The 15,435-nt window shown below is 48.6% G+C and overlaps 1 protein-coding gene across 3 annotated transcripts in view; it reads right to left on the bottom strand.

Annotated features, from left to right (window-relative positions):
* Nucleotides 1–15,435, bottom strand: part of ASIC2 (acid sensing ion channel subunit 2) — a 418,251-nt gene that overhangs the window by 14,976 nt on the left and 387,840 nt on the right. For 2 of the 3 annotated variants that reach the window (XR_008210383.1, XM_052699502.1), the window contains exon 3: nucleotides 1,432–1,559. Coding sequence is in view for 1 of the 3 variants with exons in the window: in XM_052699502.1 (XP_052555462.1) it covers nucleotides 1,432–1,559 (128 nt within the window). In the remaining 2 variants the exon portion in view is untranslated. The remainder of the gene's footprint in view (nucleotides 1–1,431; nucleotides 1,560–15,435) is intronic. The other variant, XR_008210384.1, reaches the window with a different exon arrangement.

Genomic DNA, 15,435 nt, shown 5'->3' with positions numbered 1-15,435 from the left:
AGTGGGCTCACCCAACCGACTGGCTGCTGGCTGTAACCCAGCAGGTCCTCTGGGGCAGCACAAAGTGACTGCCAATGGATTTATGGAAGGGTATGGAGTGAAGAATGCCTCCCATGGGTCTCCAAGGCCATTTCCTCCAATAGCTGATGCATCCAAACCCACCAGCAAGGTTTGCCCAGGCCACACAGCATCTCAAGAATGAGTCTGGGGAGGTTGAGCAGCACGAGGACAGGGCTTGGCTTGCGTATGGCTGGGACACAGATGGGGCAGGAGCTGTTCTGGACTTCAGCAGGTGCTCACTGTGCCCCTGAAGATCCCTTTGCCTTCACTGTCACCAAGGTGTTACACTCCAAGCGAGTGCTAATGGGAGCTGCTCATTTTCTCCAGCCCACCAGACTTCTCACAAGACACAGCAAAACACTGCTCTGCTTTAATTGAGAAGACTCCACCTGGCGCCCGCCCACCAGGAGCCCACACCCTTCGTTATCTCTGGGATGAGCACACACAAGCACGTCGTAATGAATGAGCCTTGCTGAAATCCTGCAGCCTCCAGGTGTATTTTGGTACCCAAGGCCAAGGAGAGATGCCTTGGCTTAAAGGTATAGTTGGTGGTGACTTTGCTGAGATGCTTAGAGCTGAAATTCTGCAGCCCTGATCTCTGCGGAGGTTTGATCACAGCAAACCCTCCATGAGAGTCTGCTTGCTTTTCTCAGTTTGATTCATAGGATAAAGAATGTTGGACAAGAGCACTGAGATCATCTACTCCAGACATCGACCCACTGTGCTGCACTGAGAGGAGGCATGAGAACAGGGAGGAAAAAGAGATGCAATGAAGCAGGAAGGTCAGGAGCAAAGGCACTATGGCCAAAAATAGTGGGGAGAACATTATTTTGCTCCCCAGCTTTCCAAATGCCTACCCAGGATTTTGGTCTAATGATGCCGTATCACATCTCATCCATCTGTGCTGTGATGTGCCACTGCTGGGATGCAGGGATGGTGATGCACCCTGGGCCACGAGCTTCCCACCACTGGCCAGCATAAGTAATGTGATTGTTTTGGTGCCAACCTGAAAGGATTCATGCTGCTCTGCTTAATGAAACACACTCCTCTGGTCTCATTTAATCTCCTTGGAGCATGAGAGATTTTTAGAAGACAGCAACCTGTCTCAGTGGGCTGGATGGTACTCAGCACATTTAGAGACTGCCACAGGTGAACCACAAACACCAAAAAGCCAATCAGGGATACTACTCCCTTCTGTGACTCAAACTGTGAGGGTTGTGGGTAATGTATTGGAAACAAGAAGAGCTGTGCTCTTCCCAGTCTGGAGCAAGGAGTGAAAAAAAAACCAACATGTCACCTCTCAAGGAGCATCAGTACATAGATGAGACCCACTGGAGGCACCTCGGTGTGCAAATGAAATTTGGGACTTACCCTTTGCTCTTGGGTGGCCACAAAGGTCTGGAATCCAGGAGCCACCCCGAAGCCGAGCTCCTGGACGAACGGCGGCTCCGACTGGCTGTGGATCTGAACTTTGACTCCAGCCTCGAATGTCGTCTCTTCTGGAAGAAGAAGGCAGGGGATTAAGCTGGGATTGGTGGGATGGTGCCATTGGGGACTTTTGTCTGGTCAATACGTGCTGCTCAAAAGGAGATACACAGGCAGGAGAGCATTGCCTGGCTGATGAGGGGCTGGGCATGATGGAGGGAAGCACTAAGGGATGCTTCCCCCTGTTGGGATCACAATTGTCTGCTGGCTCCTGGTCCTTCACTGCTTTCTATCCCAAGGGCTTGATGCCAGCCTATGTCAGAGAGCTGTGATTTCTCCATACTTTCAAGACAAAAAACAGGAGGTGACACCCATTTTCTGGCTGCTTGTTCGCAGAATTTTAAATGCACTCCCATATGACTAAAACAAATACACTTTTCCTTCCCAAAAAGTCAGTTCTAGTATCTGTATGGTCTCTGATACCAAAAGCATGGGTGCACCCACCTCTGCTGCCCCGCAGCCTCATCTCTGGCACTGACACACCTGAAGCCTATTGGAACATAACATGGACAATGAAACAAGTGTAAAATCCCAAGCTTCAGTTGCTCCAAGCACAAAGGCCCTTTGCAGCTCACGGGCTCAAGCTCATGGCGCTGTTATGGGTTTCCTCACTTTGGCTTATGTGACATCCTCACATCTTGAGCTCCTCTTCCACTAAGCCAACTGATAACAGGCTTTCTGAAGCTGAGTTAAAGGATGCAAGTCAGACCTGACTGTGCTGATCCAGCACTTTGGGCTCCTCTATCATACAGGCATCTTCCCCCACTGGGGCACAGAACTCTCTTTGGCTTTGCTGCTACAGCCTCACATCCAAACCAACTACAGGGAGCATGTGGGTTTAAGAGGTGGGGGCTCACTGGCAAAGGAACTCATTAGCTATGCATAGTATGGTCTAAACACACAGCAACCCACTGATAGGAATCCATGCCTAGGGCCAACAAATGCCGCCTAAGCATCTGAAGAACTTCTGTTTGGTGATGAGTCACTCTTTATTTTCTTTGCTTACTATTTCTTGGTATTTTTCTACTATTTTATTATGCTTTTCAACTTTTTACCAGCAGTGTGTTTGATCCAAAACACTGCCAGAAAACCAGAAGGAAGGAATGTCAGCCCCAGACCTCTTTGATAGCTGCCCATCCCTCAAGGTTTCAGCACTCAGCTACACAAAGCCATGGCCAAGCTGATCCAGGAAGCCCCTCCTGTGCCACTGATCCAATGATCCCCAATGCAAACACAAACAACTCCATTCACCTTTTGGGAACAATCAGCATCAAAAAGCCCTACTGTGACTGTGAGGTTGCTTTACTCATTGGCCACTTGAATCTTAACACTCCTTGCCCACAGCATCCAGCGCTGCTCTCTGGCATTTTATCTCAGCATCCTTTACCAACCGAGCAGCTGGAGCAGGCTATTAGTATTTATTAGCATTTAACCTTTTTAAAGCTCAGCTTTCCTACCTCCAAAACAATTTGCAGATAAATAGGATTTATTAAATCAGTTTCCTCCCCAGGTCTCGCATACTCTTGCTAAACCCAGGTGGTCAGCAAGCTGCCCGTGTGCCTGGCTCCAACCACTTGGAGTTGGACTCTGAACCAGCTGGAGGTGTATTATCTGCATCACCACTCACTCCTAACCACACGTTCCCATTGATCGACACCTCCAGCACTTGTGCTAATCCTGGCATTGGCTTTGCAGTACTCCTCTGCAAGGTAATTGTATATTTTTACTTCCATGTGTGACAAAATTGCTTTTAGTACTAAACAGTGTTGTGATGGGGGCATGGCAGCATCACTGCTGCACGCTGGGGTGGATGAGCAAGCTGCAGGTGTTTCCCATGTAAAATGCCACATCAGAGCAATAACGGCACAGAAAGGATGAGTTTGTTTTGGATACTGCTGAACTGAAGTCTCATGGAGCAAGATGGGATGTAACCACAATTGCCTCCACTTTTGCCCAAGACACAGTGACCATGATCTGAATTATCCCTGCCAACCTCTCGTGATGGCAGTTGTTGCAAACAACACAGCCCTATTACCGAGACAAGGTAAGGATGGGATAAGGGAGGATATGGAAGAATGGTTTTAGACTAAAAAGTGAGAGAGTTAGGAGGAAATTCTATATTCAGAGGGTGCTGATGCCCTGGCACTGCCTCCCAGAGCTGTGTGTGCCCAAACCCTGGCCATGGGTGGGACTCTGGGCAGCCTGAGCTGCTGGGGGGCAGCCAGTCCACATCAGGGGTGGAGCTGTGGGGGCTTTGAGGTCCCTTCCAACCCAACCATGCTGTGGTTCTATGAATCCTATTACCAACAACTACAATAAAAACCTGGTGTATTTGCCTTTGCCTTGTTCTCCCACGATTTGGCTAATCTCCCTCCAAGGGACACTGGGTGGATGTTGGCATACCCAGGCTCCCTGTCTGGCTGCTCACGTCCTACACTTGCCCACACACACAATCCTCACTGAAGATCCCCTCTCCACCACCACCTCCTCAGCAGCAGCTCCCCAAAACAGTGAGAGGAAAGGAGCATTCCCACCGAGCCTTTGGGAACACCCAGCATCCTCATCCACCCCATCAGTGCCAAGGCAGCCATCTGCCAGAACCACGGGCTTCCACCCCTTCCCATCGCCGCCTCCCGCTCCTCCCGATCCCATTATTTCCACGTGACGCCCACTCACCCAACCCTCCCCAGCTTTGTCTGGTGTTGATCCCCTTCCAACACTTCCAGGCGATGCCATATGCTTCCTTCACTAATTACCTGACAAGTTGGAGGAGAAAGCTTGTATTTAGCTGCACTTGTTGGGCAACGGGAGCTGTTTTGTCGAAACACTTTCGGTCCGAAATTATTCTGCCCATTTCTGCATCTGCCTCACATTTCCCCGGGTCAGCTCTGACTTAATTCCAGGCATTTCCCCAAGTGTTCTGCACTGCTCTCCGTGGATAAACCACTGTGCATCCAGAACATGAGCAAGCAAACAAGACATGGCCTGCAAGTATCTGCAAAAGACTTAAATGTGACAGGCTTTGCAATTTAACATAGAAAATCCTGGCTGGAAACCATTTGTAATCACGCACGGGGAAGGGAATGGATTTACTACGTTGTAGAACAAAGTCTGGTTTTAAAACAAACAGTTATTAATTTTCGTCGCTGATAAAAACAAGAAGAGCAAAATAAACAGCGCTGTTCAGAAAGGCTGCCAGAAGCACGAGAGCATTCACAGAATCATAAAATCATAGCATCACCAAGGTTGGAAAAGGCCTCCAAGATCACCCAACCCAACCGTCCACCTGTCATCGATATTTCCCCACCAATCCACGTCCCTTCATTGCTCCTTCTGCAGGAAACACAGGTGAGATGAAACTACTGAAAACCTTTGGCTGGCTCAGGAGCCAGAGAGATTGTAAAGACAAACTCAAGGGAATTGAGGTTTGGTTTGCACTGTATCATTTTTAGACCAATTTTGTGATTTTGGGAAGCCCGAGCAGAGACCTTCATCCCATCTCTAATCCTTTCTTTTTTGAGTGAGCAGCACATATGCATTTATTTCTTCATGCAGCCCATATGGGGAATAGAGAAAATCCCCTTAATGACTGCCTTTATAAATACATAAATACATATTACTGTACATAGGGCAGTGTTTCCAAACAAATCCTGAGCTGCTCTTTTTGCTGAAGGATTGCAGTAGCATTAATTAAAGTGGGGATCAATTCAGCACGTGCTTCAGGCTGGCTGCACAGCAGCGCATGCTGCAGGGTGCACAGCTTTGGAAGTGCCCTCTGCCTGGAGAAAAACAAAGCAGATCCCACCCGGCTCAGCCTGGTCCAGGGTTTCTCAACCACGTCTGTATTAGTTGACCTGGAGGTTTAGATTGGATACAGCACAGAGCTAGGAGGTTTGGTTTCCCCTCGGATGCTCCTCATTCTTTGCCTCAGTTTTCCCATCTGTAGAATGGATGCAGTGTTGCTACTGAAGTATCAAAGGGGTTGGAAGGGATCTCAAGAGATCATTGAGTCCATCCTCCCTGCTAAAGCAGGATCCTTATAATAGGTCACACAGGTTGGCATCCAGAGGGGTCTTGACTATCTCCATAGAAGGGGATTCCACCACCTCTCTGGGCAGCCTGTTCCAGTGTTCCATCACCCTTACCATTAAGAAGTTCTTCTGCATGTTAGCACAGAACTTCCTATGCACAAGTTTGAGGACAGCACTCCTTGTGCTGTCTCTACACACCACCAAAAAGAGCCTGGGCTCATCCATTTGCCTCCACCTCCCTTCAGACATTTATAAACCTATCCTCTCAGTTGTCTTTTCCCAGGCTGACCAGACCTAGGTCACTCAGTCTTTCCTCATACAGATGATGCTCCAGGCCCTTTTCCATCTTTGTGGCCCTTCGCTGGACTCCTTCTAGGAGATCCCTGTCTTTTTGGAAGTGGGGAGCTCCAAACTGGACACGGGACACTCAATGTGGGCTCACCAGGGCAGAGCAGAGGAGGAGGATTACCTCTCTCGATCTCCTGGCCACACTCTTTTGAATGTAACCCAGGATCCCATTGGCCTCTTGGCCACCAGGGCACACTGATAGCTCATGGCCAACCTTTCCTCCACCAGGAACCCCAGAGCTCCTCTCTCCAGGTTAGTCCCTAAACTGTACTGATGTATGCAGTTATTCCTCCCCAGGTACAAGACTCTATGCTTGCTCTGGCTAAAACTCAACAGGTTCCTCTCCACTCAACTCTCCGGTCTGTATGTTGGTGGGCTGGAATATTCTCCAGTGCCTCTTCTACACTCTGTAAAGCACAATTCATGTTGCATGGCCATGTCCCTGTCACCACCAGCTTAGTGTCCCCATAAATCCTTCAAAGCATTTATCAGACAACACAGAAACATGGCAGTAGGAAAAGGAGGAGAATAGAAAAATAAAAGGGGAGCATGTGCACAGTGAGTAGTTTTGCTCAAGGGCTTCTTTCATGGAGCAGAGCAGCACATAAACCTGTTTGCTGGGATGGGTCGGAGCAAAGATGCTGATTGCTTGCGGTTGTTGTATTTCTGGTTGGGTTGATGGCACGGTGATGGCATGGAGGTGAAGTGCCAAATGCATCTGGGAGGCTCAGGGGCACTGGCTGAGCATACTGGGCTCATTGCACCCATGGAGCAGCTTGTAAGGGTTTTGCTGCCACAAACACATTGTGCTCGTGCACAAAGCTCCGGCAAATGCGTAACGCTCTCACGTTTTTTGCTAGACAAAAATGTATTGATTACATACACTTAAACAAAAAGTCATGGGAAGGTAAGTCCTGGAAAGCTGTACTCAGCTGAGCTCAACAGGAAAAAATATGGAATTACATAGAAACCCATTTAACTACAGCAAAACCAGCCCTGATCCCTTGTGCATGCTCTTGTTCCCGTGGACGTGTTGTGTTTTTCTGCAGTTAAAGTTGCTTGGTAACAAGATGAAGTGAGGCTGAAATAAGAGTATTTGCAGTAGGGTTTGGGGGGGGAGGGGGGTTGACAACATCCGCCTGACAGGCGATGGAGCCAACACAACTTTCGCACAATCTCTAAACATTTGTCCTGCATGTTTTGCTATTCTGGGCTCTGCTTGGGAGGAAGTGGGGATGAGGAATTTCCCTGGGGTGACCTAGGGACAAAGTGCCCATTGGGGTGTTGTCTAATGGGGCTGGGTGGGAAGGGGGTGATGCTTGAGAAGAGAAAAATGTCCCTGTGGGGGCTGGAGGAGAGGGGAAACCCAACCCCCTGTGTGTGGCCTTCAGGGGAAGCATGAGAGATGAGATGGATGGTGTTGCATTCAGTGGGTTCTGTATAGAGGACTGATGGAGACCACTCAGCCCTTTGGTTATTGGCCACAGGTTCCCCAACCTTGTTCCTTCCACTGGGACAAGGACATCGCCTCCAGCTTCACCCCCTGCTCCCTCCCATGCAGCCCCTTGAGGAATGGGGCTCTTTTCTGTTTTCTATGCTTGGAGGCACGGCAGGGGGCTGTGCTGCTGCTGCACTGATCCGGGCTCAGTTTGTACCCTGCTGAATCTCCCTCCATTGCAGGAGCGAACTGACAGCCCCAGAGTGATTCATCCCATCCCAGGGCAATGCCTACAACAGGATGAGTCACAGCCAACACACTGCAGCTTCCCACAGCCCACTGAGCCAGGCAATTCCTTCATCCTCACCAGCAGCTACGATACACACTACAGATACCCAATGGGAAATTCAGGTATTCCCTTCCAGAGCTGAGAAACAATAGGAATACAGGATCTCTATTAAATCATTCCCCCAGCTAAGAAATCACACCTTTGGTGAATACGTTCAGAAATCTTGCATCTGGAATGTTCCTGGGGCTATGATGGGAGCACAGAGGGCTCACTGGCCTCAATGGCTTTGTGGAGGGGACAGGAGCATCACTGTGATCCAGATATATTCATCACCATGAGATGACACCTGGTTAGTGCTGCTCTTGGCTTCAGCAAGTAGGGGTCAAGCCAAAATAATCACAGCATCATTGGAAGGGACCTTTAAAGGTGAGGAGAAGGGGAAGGGGAAGGAGAAGGGAAAGGGGAAGGGGAAAAGGGAAAAGGGAAAGGGGAAGGGGAAGAGAAAGGGAAAGGCAAAGGGAAAGGGAAAGGGAATGGGAAAGGGAATGGGAAAGGGAAAGGGAAAGGGAAAGGGAATGGTAAATGGAATGGGAAAAGGGAAAGGGTAAGGGAAAGGGAAAGGGAAAGGGAAAGGGAAAGGGAAAGGGAAAGGAAAAGGAAAAGGAAAAGGAAAAGGAAAAGGAAAAGGAAAAGGAAAAGGAAAAGGAAAAGGAAAAGGAAAAGGAAAAGGAGCCCTGTGCCTGTGAGGGGAGTACTGCATCCCACATGAGACTGAGCAAAACCATGGTGGGATTTGGTCACTGCACGACTCCTGCAGGATAAACTGAGATAAGAAGTCATGCAGGATGTAGACTCCGAAACACGAGGTAACGCTCCGGGATGTAAGGCAACATTATATCTTGGTGGGATGCAAAACTTTTCCCACCATTCCTTACCTTAACCCCCCCAGTGAACACATCCTGTGGTGATTTTTGCTCCATGACCAGTGTCTGTGGTGGGGGAGGGCAGGAGCTCAGGGCTGGAGGCTGCTCCCCTGCTCCCTCCATTACCAGCTTCACACCGCGCAGCCGCACTCCATTACTCACCAAGTAACAGAAGGTGTTATAATAAACTACATTAAGCATAGCAGCTATTTTTAGTTAAGCATATTGCATTTGCATACTAAATCTGAGGGGCCATATGTCTCAAAGTATATTATTAAAAAGCCTCTTACATAATAAAAGGAGCAAGCCGAGACCGGGGATGTTAAAGCGATTTCAGTGGACGGCATGGAGCCCGCAATGAATATTTCAGTTCCTTGTTTCAACCTCTGTTAAGTTTAACAAACAAAACAAACATCTCCTAACCTGTATCCTCACTGCGAGGTCACAGCAGGGCAGGGAGGGTCAGTCCTGCTGGGTGATGCTGCTTTTAGGGCTTGTTTTTTTGGGGAAGGGACAAATACTCACTTCCCACCTCCACATCCTATAGGATTTGCATGTTGCAGGGATGGGAGATCACAGGAAGAGGAGAGCTGAAAATGGGACGGGGTCCCTGGAGCTGAAATGCTGCCCGAAAGGTGAAGCAAGGGAGAACTGCTCCCTCCGGCTGCTGCCTGCATCCCACACAGAGGGGGCTCCCCCCAGGGCTTCCCATCTGCCAACTGCACCTCAGCAAGGAACAGAAAGGAGCTAAAAATATATATATAACAATAATAATACTGACAAAGGCCAGATTTTAAAGGTACAGAAGCCGTTCTTGCACATCCTTCCATCCTCCTTCCCCAGGAGCCTCACTGCTTTGCTCAGAACATCTTGAAATATTAAACAGTCAGAAAGCTGCTGCTAATTTCAGCTCATGAGGAGCCAGATGGAAGCAGATCTCCCAGCGCCCAGGCTGGGTCCTGGCAATGCTGCTGTCCTCGGGCACATAGGAAGGAGATGCCATCCCAGCTGCATTAGGCAGAGCTATTGTAAGAGGTGGTTTAGCAAGCTGGAGGTTCTGGGAGGTACCACGGAGATCTGCCAGCCTTGAGCATCACTGGTGCATGGGGAACCCCTTTACATCCCAGATGGGATGGCGAAACCTCCCTAGGAGTGTGGTCCCATGGGAGGGTGCAAGAATAAGAAGAAATAGAGAAATGGGGGTGGGCATAAGCAAGGGACAACCTCACGTGCAATGAGGATCTACAAGGTGCGTGCCACCAAGGTACAGAGGTTGTTAGACCGATACATAGCAGCAGTGCTGAATTTTCCATGCCAAGGGATGCTTCTCAAGTTGGCACCAGAGGCACCCATCTGGGATTTGCTCTTGCTGCTTCTTCATCCTGCAGGGATGTGAGTTCCCTCTATAGTTGAGCACGCACCTCCACAGCACCTGCCTGATTTTATCACTTTGCATCCACTCTGATGAGTAATAACCACTTACAACTGTTCATTTTCCACCAGCCCATCTCCAGGTAGGAACTCCCCACCAGACCCTGCAGCCAACCCCCTCTTGGGGAGCAGCTCTATTCATTTTGCATCCTTTTGGCAAGAAGTAATTCCTCAAGACAGAGCCAGGCTGGGTGGGAAGGCTCCAGAATTAGAGAGGCATTCAATAAAACCAGCACTGGAGCGAGGACATTTGAAGAAAGGCACGGGCAGAGCAGGTCTCACTGCCTGGAGAAACCTTGACTCGGCATGCTCTGACATCTCTGGTTATGTCTATTTAATTTGCATTGCCTATAAATGTCAGTGTTTTGAATGATGTAATTTCCAAGCACTTCAGTGAACTCGGTGACTAAGTAAACACTTCTTTTAATGGAAAAGGATGCACATCAGATGTGTTTTTTGATTACAAAATGCCAGGAAAGAGCTACTCTATCAGCCCAAGTGGGGAAAAAATAACCAGATTAACTAAGTATTTAAGGTACATCAGCGAGGGAAATGCTTCTCTTGTTCATGCATTTGTGTGAGTGTTGGGAAGGACCCAAAAGTCAACAAATGACTTTTTCAGAAGCAAGGAAAGGGCAGAAAAATAAAAAAAAAGCCCTCAGATCCCTGCTTGATGACAGGGAGAAAAGCAGGTAAGCGTGGATCTCACATTTAAAGCAATGCTTCAGCTGCAGGTCACGTTGGAGATATTTAGGATTTTTTCAACCCTGCACTTGAATCCCAGTGACTCTCCTTCATACATTCCCACACTGCGTTCTGATTCCTCCCCATTTCCTTAGAACATTCCCCACTCAGTAATCTTTACCCCAACAGTTTGTCAGGATGGGGGCTCCTCCAACCTCAGCTCCCCACTCGCACACGTTCCCCACTCCCATCATTCAGACTCCACTGAGCCCTTGCTGTCCAGACAATCATTCTTCCTTATTTCACACAGTCAAGGCTTGCCCCATCTTACCAAAAAAGCCTTGCTGCTTCCTTGCAACATCAGCACCTCCAGCCCCCAAACTGCCGCACCCTTGCTGCCCCCAGCCCTCTCCTCTTGCACTGCCACATATGGAGGATGCTATATATAAAAATATTTGCATTGTGTTGCTGCCCACGGCGAGGCCAGCATGGCACGGACCCATCTTGTATGGCAGCAGGCAGTCTAATATTTCCTTCTGATAAAAATAACTTGTGAAAATCACATCTTGTGTGGCACTGCTGGGGAAGCGGGGCAGCCCACTGAGCTGCCAGGAGGTTTGCTGGAGGGGGTGGAAAAAGAAAATCCATCACTGCTAACCTGGAGGTTTAAGTTGACAAATGGTGGGTTGATGTCAGAAGTTACCTCTGAGCTTTCACAAGGCATGGTGAGGAAGGGGTTAGCAGGAGAGAGGTGAATTAGAGCAGCTGGATGGAGCATGAGATGAGGCTTGAACCAGATTTTGGGGAGGTGAGGTGGGGTTTGCAAAGAGGCAGAGCAAGGAGAGAACTCAGCTCTCTGTTTTTTTTGCCATCTCAGAGCTGACCACGGCTGCTCAGGTTCACAAAGTCACTGAATCACAGCATGGGTGGGTTGGAATGGACCTTAAAACATGGGGACTTGGCAGGTCTGGATGAAGACTGCAACTGATGACCTCAAAGGCCTTTTCCAACCAAAATGATCTAAGAGAACTTTGGTAGTGAAAGTACATTGGAAATACCATCGTGGGTTCTGGCTGCAGGATGGATGGGGTGATGAGAGAAGCACAGCACAGGAGCTGGAATGGGCAGAACCTGAATTCTGGGAGGAGTCCAGCACAGGTTGGGCTGTGCAGCGTCTGGTGAGATGAAGACTGAATGTGGATACGAGTCCTCTCTATGAATACACCCGAGGCAAACAACAGAAGGGAGCATTTCCATCAACAGGAAAATGTTTGCAAGAAGTAAATAAAATAAAATAAAATAAAACCCAAGCTAGATAAACTGAAGTGAAGAAGCTCAGTATGGAAATCAAATGGTCTGGAAACAACAAGGCTTTGTGGGTCCAGAAAGGCAGCTCCTCATAAGCAAAGCCAGGTGGTCAAGAAGACCCCTGGGTTATGAAGATGCAAAAGCTGCCTTCCACATCCTCCTGTCTCACCTGACCCCAATGATCTGCACCATGACAGTGTCTTACAGACCCCAATCCCAACCCCAAGAGAAAATTTTGCCCTTGGAAAGCTTAGTTCTGGCCCTGTACTGGGGGACAGGAGAGTTCCTGCACCGCTGCCCATTACGTCAACGGCTCACACGGGTTCTTGTGTATCCACATCCCATGGTGGGGAAGCAAAATGGGCAAACCCAACCCCCAATAAGGCCCCCTCCCTTGGCTGCAATGGGATGGGTTAGAGCCAGAAGCCGGAGGTGAGAGGGGATCCTGCTTATGAGCTTGTGGCTTTCTTAAGCTCAGTATGAAGTTGTATTGCTGTAATAATGCTTAATTATTGTTTTTACTATTGCAATATTTATGGCAGCCCACAGAACATCCATACTAACAAGCCCATGAGGCCATTGCTATCTACAGAAATAAATATCTGCACTGGAGGGCATGAGTATGAGACACTGAAGATAAACTGCTGCTGGCTCCTGGGACACAGTATAACAAACTGCTGTGTATCCTTAAAATGTGTCAATTTTTCCCTTGGGAACATGCTCAGATAAGAACTCGCAGCATGACAAATGCATCTCCATCAGGGTATCTCTGAAATAGACAGGATTTTTTGCCATCTTCTCTCTTCCAGAACTGGCTCTGATACTGCTCACGCTGGGGCTGCAATGTGGAGATGGTTAAGCCCTACCCTTGAATTACACTGGACTAAGACCTGGATGTCCTGAAGGTTGGAGAAGTGATGGAGAGAGGTCCTTGGCTCTGAGGAAACTAGAGATTGCAGAAAAGCAAGGAGCACTGCATCTAATTAGGAGCCTTTGGGATTCAGTGGGTGGTGAGGCACTGGCACAGGTTGCCCAAGGAGGCTGTGGATGCCCCATCCCTGCAGGCATTCAAGGCCAGGCTGGATGTGGCTCTGGGCAGCCTGGGCTGCTGGTTGGTGACCTGCACACAGCAGGGGGTTGGAACCAGATGAGCGCTGTGGTCCTTTTCAACCCATTCTATGATTCTATGACTACCCTACAGAGTGCACCACAGCAGTGCATGAGGCAATGCTGGAGGAATTGCTGCCTGGCTTTTCTTGTGCTGACCTTACATTGGAAAGAGAAGAGACTTTCCTGTTTGTACACACATCTGACAGAAGGCAATGGCAGTCGCTTCCCTTCTCCGCTGCTCACGCTCTCCAAAATATTTGAGTAACGGCATCATGTAATATAATCTGTCACTCGGCCAAGTTTCGCAGATGGCATTTCCCTTTCTAATCTTTATAAGCTTCCACTTAAATAGTAGTAGTGGAAGTAATAACTACAACAAAAATATTAAATCTGATAAAACAAAACACAGTCGCAGCCCTCTCTCTCATAAAGCTCCCCAGTTTTTCAGTGTATTTGGTAGCAAACTATATGTCCCCGTGGCTGCATGCCAAACACAACCCTAAATAGCCCCCAAATGCTTTGTTTTTTCTTTTTTCTTTTTTTTTCCCGCACAGGTAGTGATGGCTCTGCGTGTCACACAGCTCTCTAACAGCTCATTTGTATTGCTACATGGCTTTGCAATCTCACTCTTCTGTCCACTGAGCAGGAAAGTCACCCAGCCCCATCACAAGTGGGAACATCTCGTGTGGGAGACCCAAACCCACTCCTGCCCCACAGATGCAACAAGCCATTGCCAAACTCTGCAGGATTGTCATCTACCCTGTCCCTAACTCTCCAGTAGAGATGGGTTTGGTTTCCCTCACTCCTTCTCGGACACAAGGGACAATGGGAGGAGAAGACATCCAGCAGAAGATCCCACATGGGGCAATGGCTGTGCCACTGTGATGCCTGAAGCTCCAACCAAAGCCCCCCAAGACCCATCTGAGCGAATGAAGACCTCACAGCACTCAAGATTTTCTCTCCCATTCCATCATCCCTCCGCACATTCGGCCATTAGGGATCCACGAATGCAGAGCTACAAATGATGCTCTGCCAGCTGATGAGAGACCAGCTCTGTTTCTCTCTGCTCTCCTTTCAACCTCTATAAAGGCTGAATAATTGATCACTTTTTCTTCTTCCACTCTTCTGTTCTGCTCAGTCTTTGCCTGCTCTCCAGCCAGCCAGCACAGCCCTCTGGATGCTCTTTGCCATCCGTGACTCCCCCAAGCACTTTGTATTCTTGCAACGAGACGGACTGCAGACAGAGCTGTGCTCTTAGAGATGCCCAGCATGGACCACCGGCTTTTTTGTCTTGTAAATAAGCAAGGAGGGAGCTGTCAGTGAAAGACTGTGAGAATTTGGTGATGCTGGACAATGAAAAAGTGGTGATGGTGAAATGAAGAGTTAGGCATGGACACCAAAAATTGGAGGAAACCCTTAGAAGGATGGAAATGCTTCTACAAGAGGGGAATAACCCTCCCACTGCTATCCACCTCCACCACGCAGAGATTACTAAAATTGCTCTCAGGAAGTGCCTGGGAGGTCTCAAACGTTGACAGAGTGCCTGCTGCTATGGGATGGACAAAGTCGAAGCAAGAGGATGATCCCTGCACCAAAGAGATTAATGAAATTAAATTTAATTAGCACTTGCAAGAGATTTTTATCTTCAAAATGTTTCATAGCCACAAAGTCTCCCGGTGCCTCCATGAGATTGATTAACATGTGCTGAGCTTTTCATCTTCCAGGAGGGAAACGAAGATACTCAGGCAACGGCAAAGCCCAAAGAGGAGGTAATTACCCAGAGGTAATGACATGGATTATATTCACTTAAAACACGCCAAGGAGCATCCCCAGACCTCATCAGTCACTCATATCACCGGGCCAGAGCACAGAAAATAATAATAATAATAATAATAATAATAGTAATAGTAATAATAATAATATGGACTTTGGCAGGCACATCTGTGCCTGGTGGGGCCCAGCCTGCAGACAGCAGCCCCTGAACCTTGCTGCCTTGGCTGAAGCAGTGGGCATTGCCCCACGGCCACTGCACATTCCCAGCCCCTCTCCTGTCTCCTCACTCCCAATAACAAATTCCTGTTATTCTGAGCATCTCTCTGGGCTAAGGACACTTAACTTCACTTACACGCCAGCCACAAAGGCTCAAATGAAAGCAGCAGCATGAAATGGGTGTTTAATTGTAATGCTGCATGACACTGCTTTGTAACACAGAGCTGCGATGCGAGGTGTGTTATCTCTGCTTTGCCAGACTTCCCAAAACCAGCTTCTAGTCTTTATTCCTTTAGCTTTGCCTTAAATGAACACTTCCGGGCTTTGGGGTGTTTTCTT

The sequence above is a fragment of the Tympanuchus pallidicinctus genome, unplaced genomic scaffold (genome assembly GCF_026119805.1).
Source record: "Tympanuchus pallidicinctus isolate F22 unplaced genomic scaffold, pur_lepc_1.0 scaffold37, whole genome shotgun sequence".
NCBI lineage: Eukaryota > Metazoa > Chordata > Aves > Galliformes > Phasianidae > Tympanuchus > Tympanuchus pallidicinctus.
Note: the sequence above shows the minus strand (reverse complement) of the source record. Positions and strands in the feature narration are given on the sequence as shown.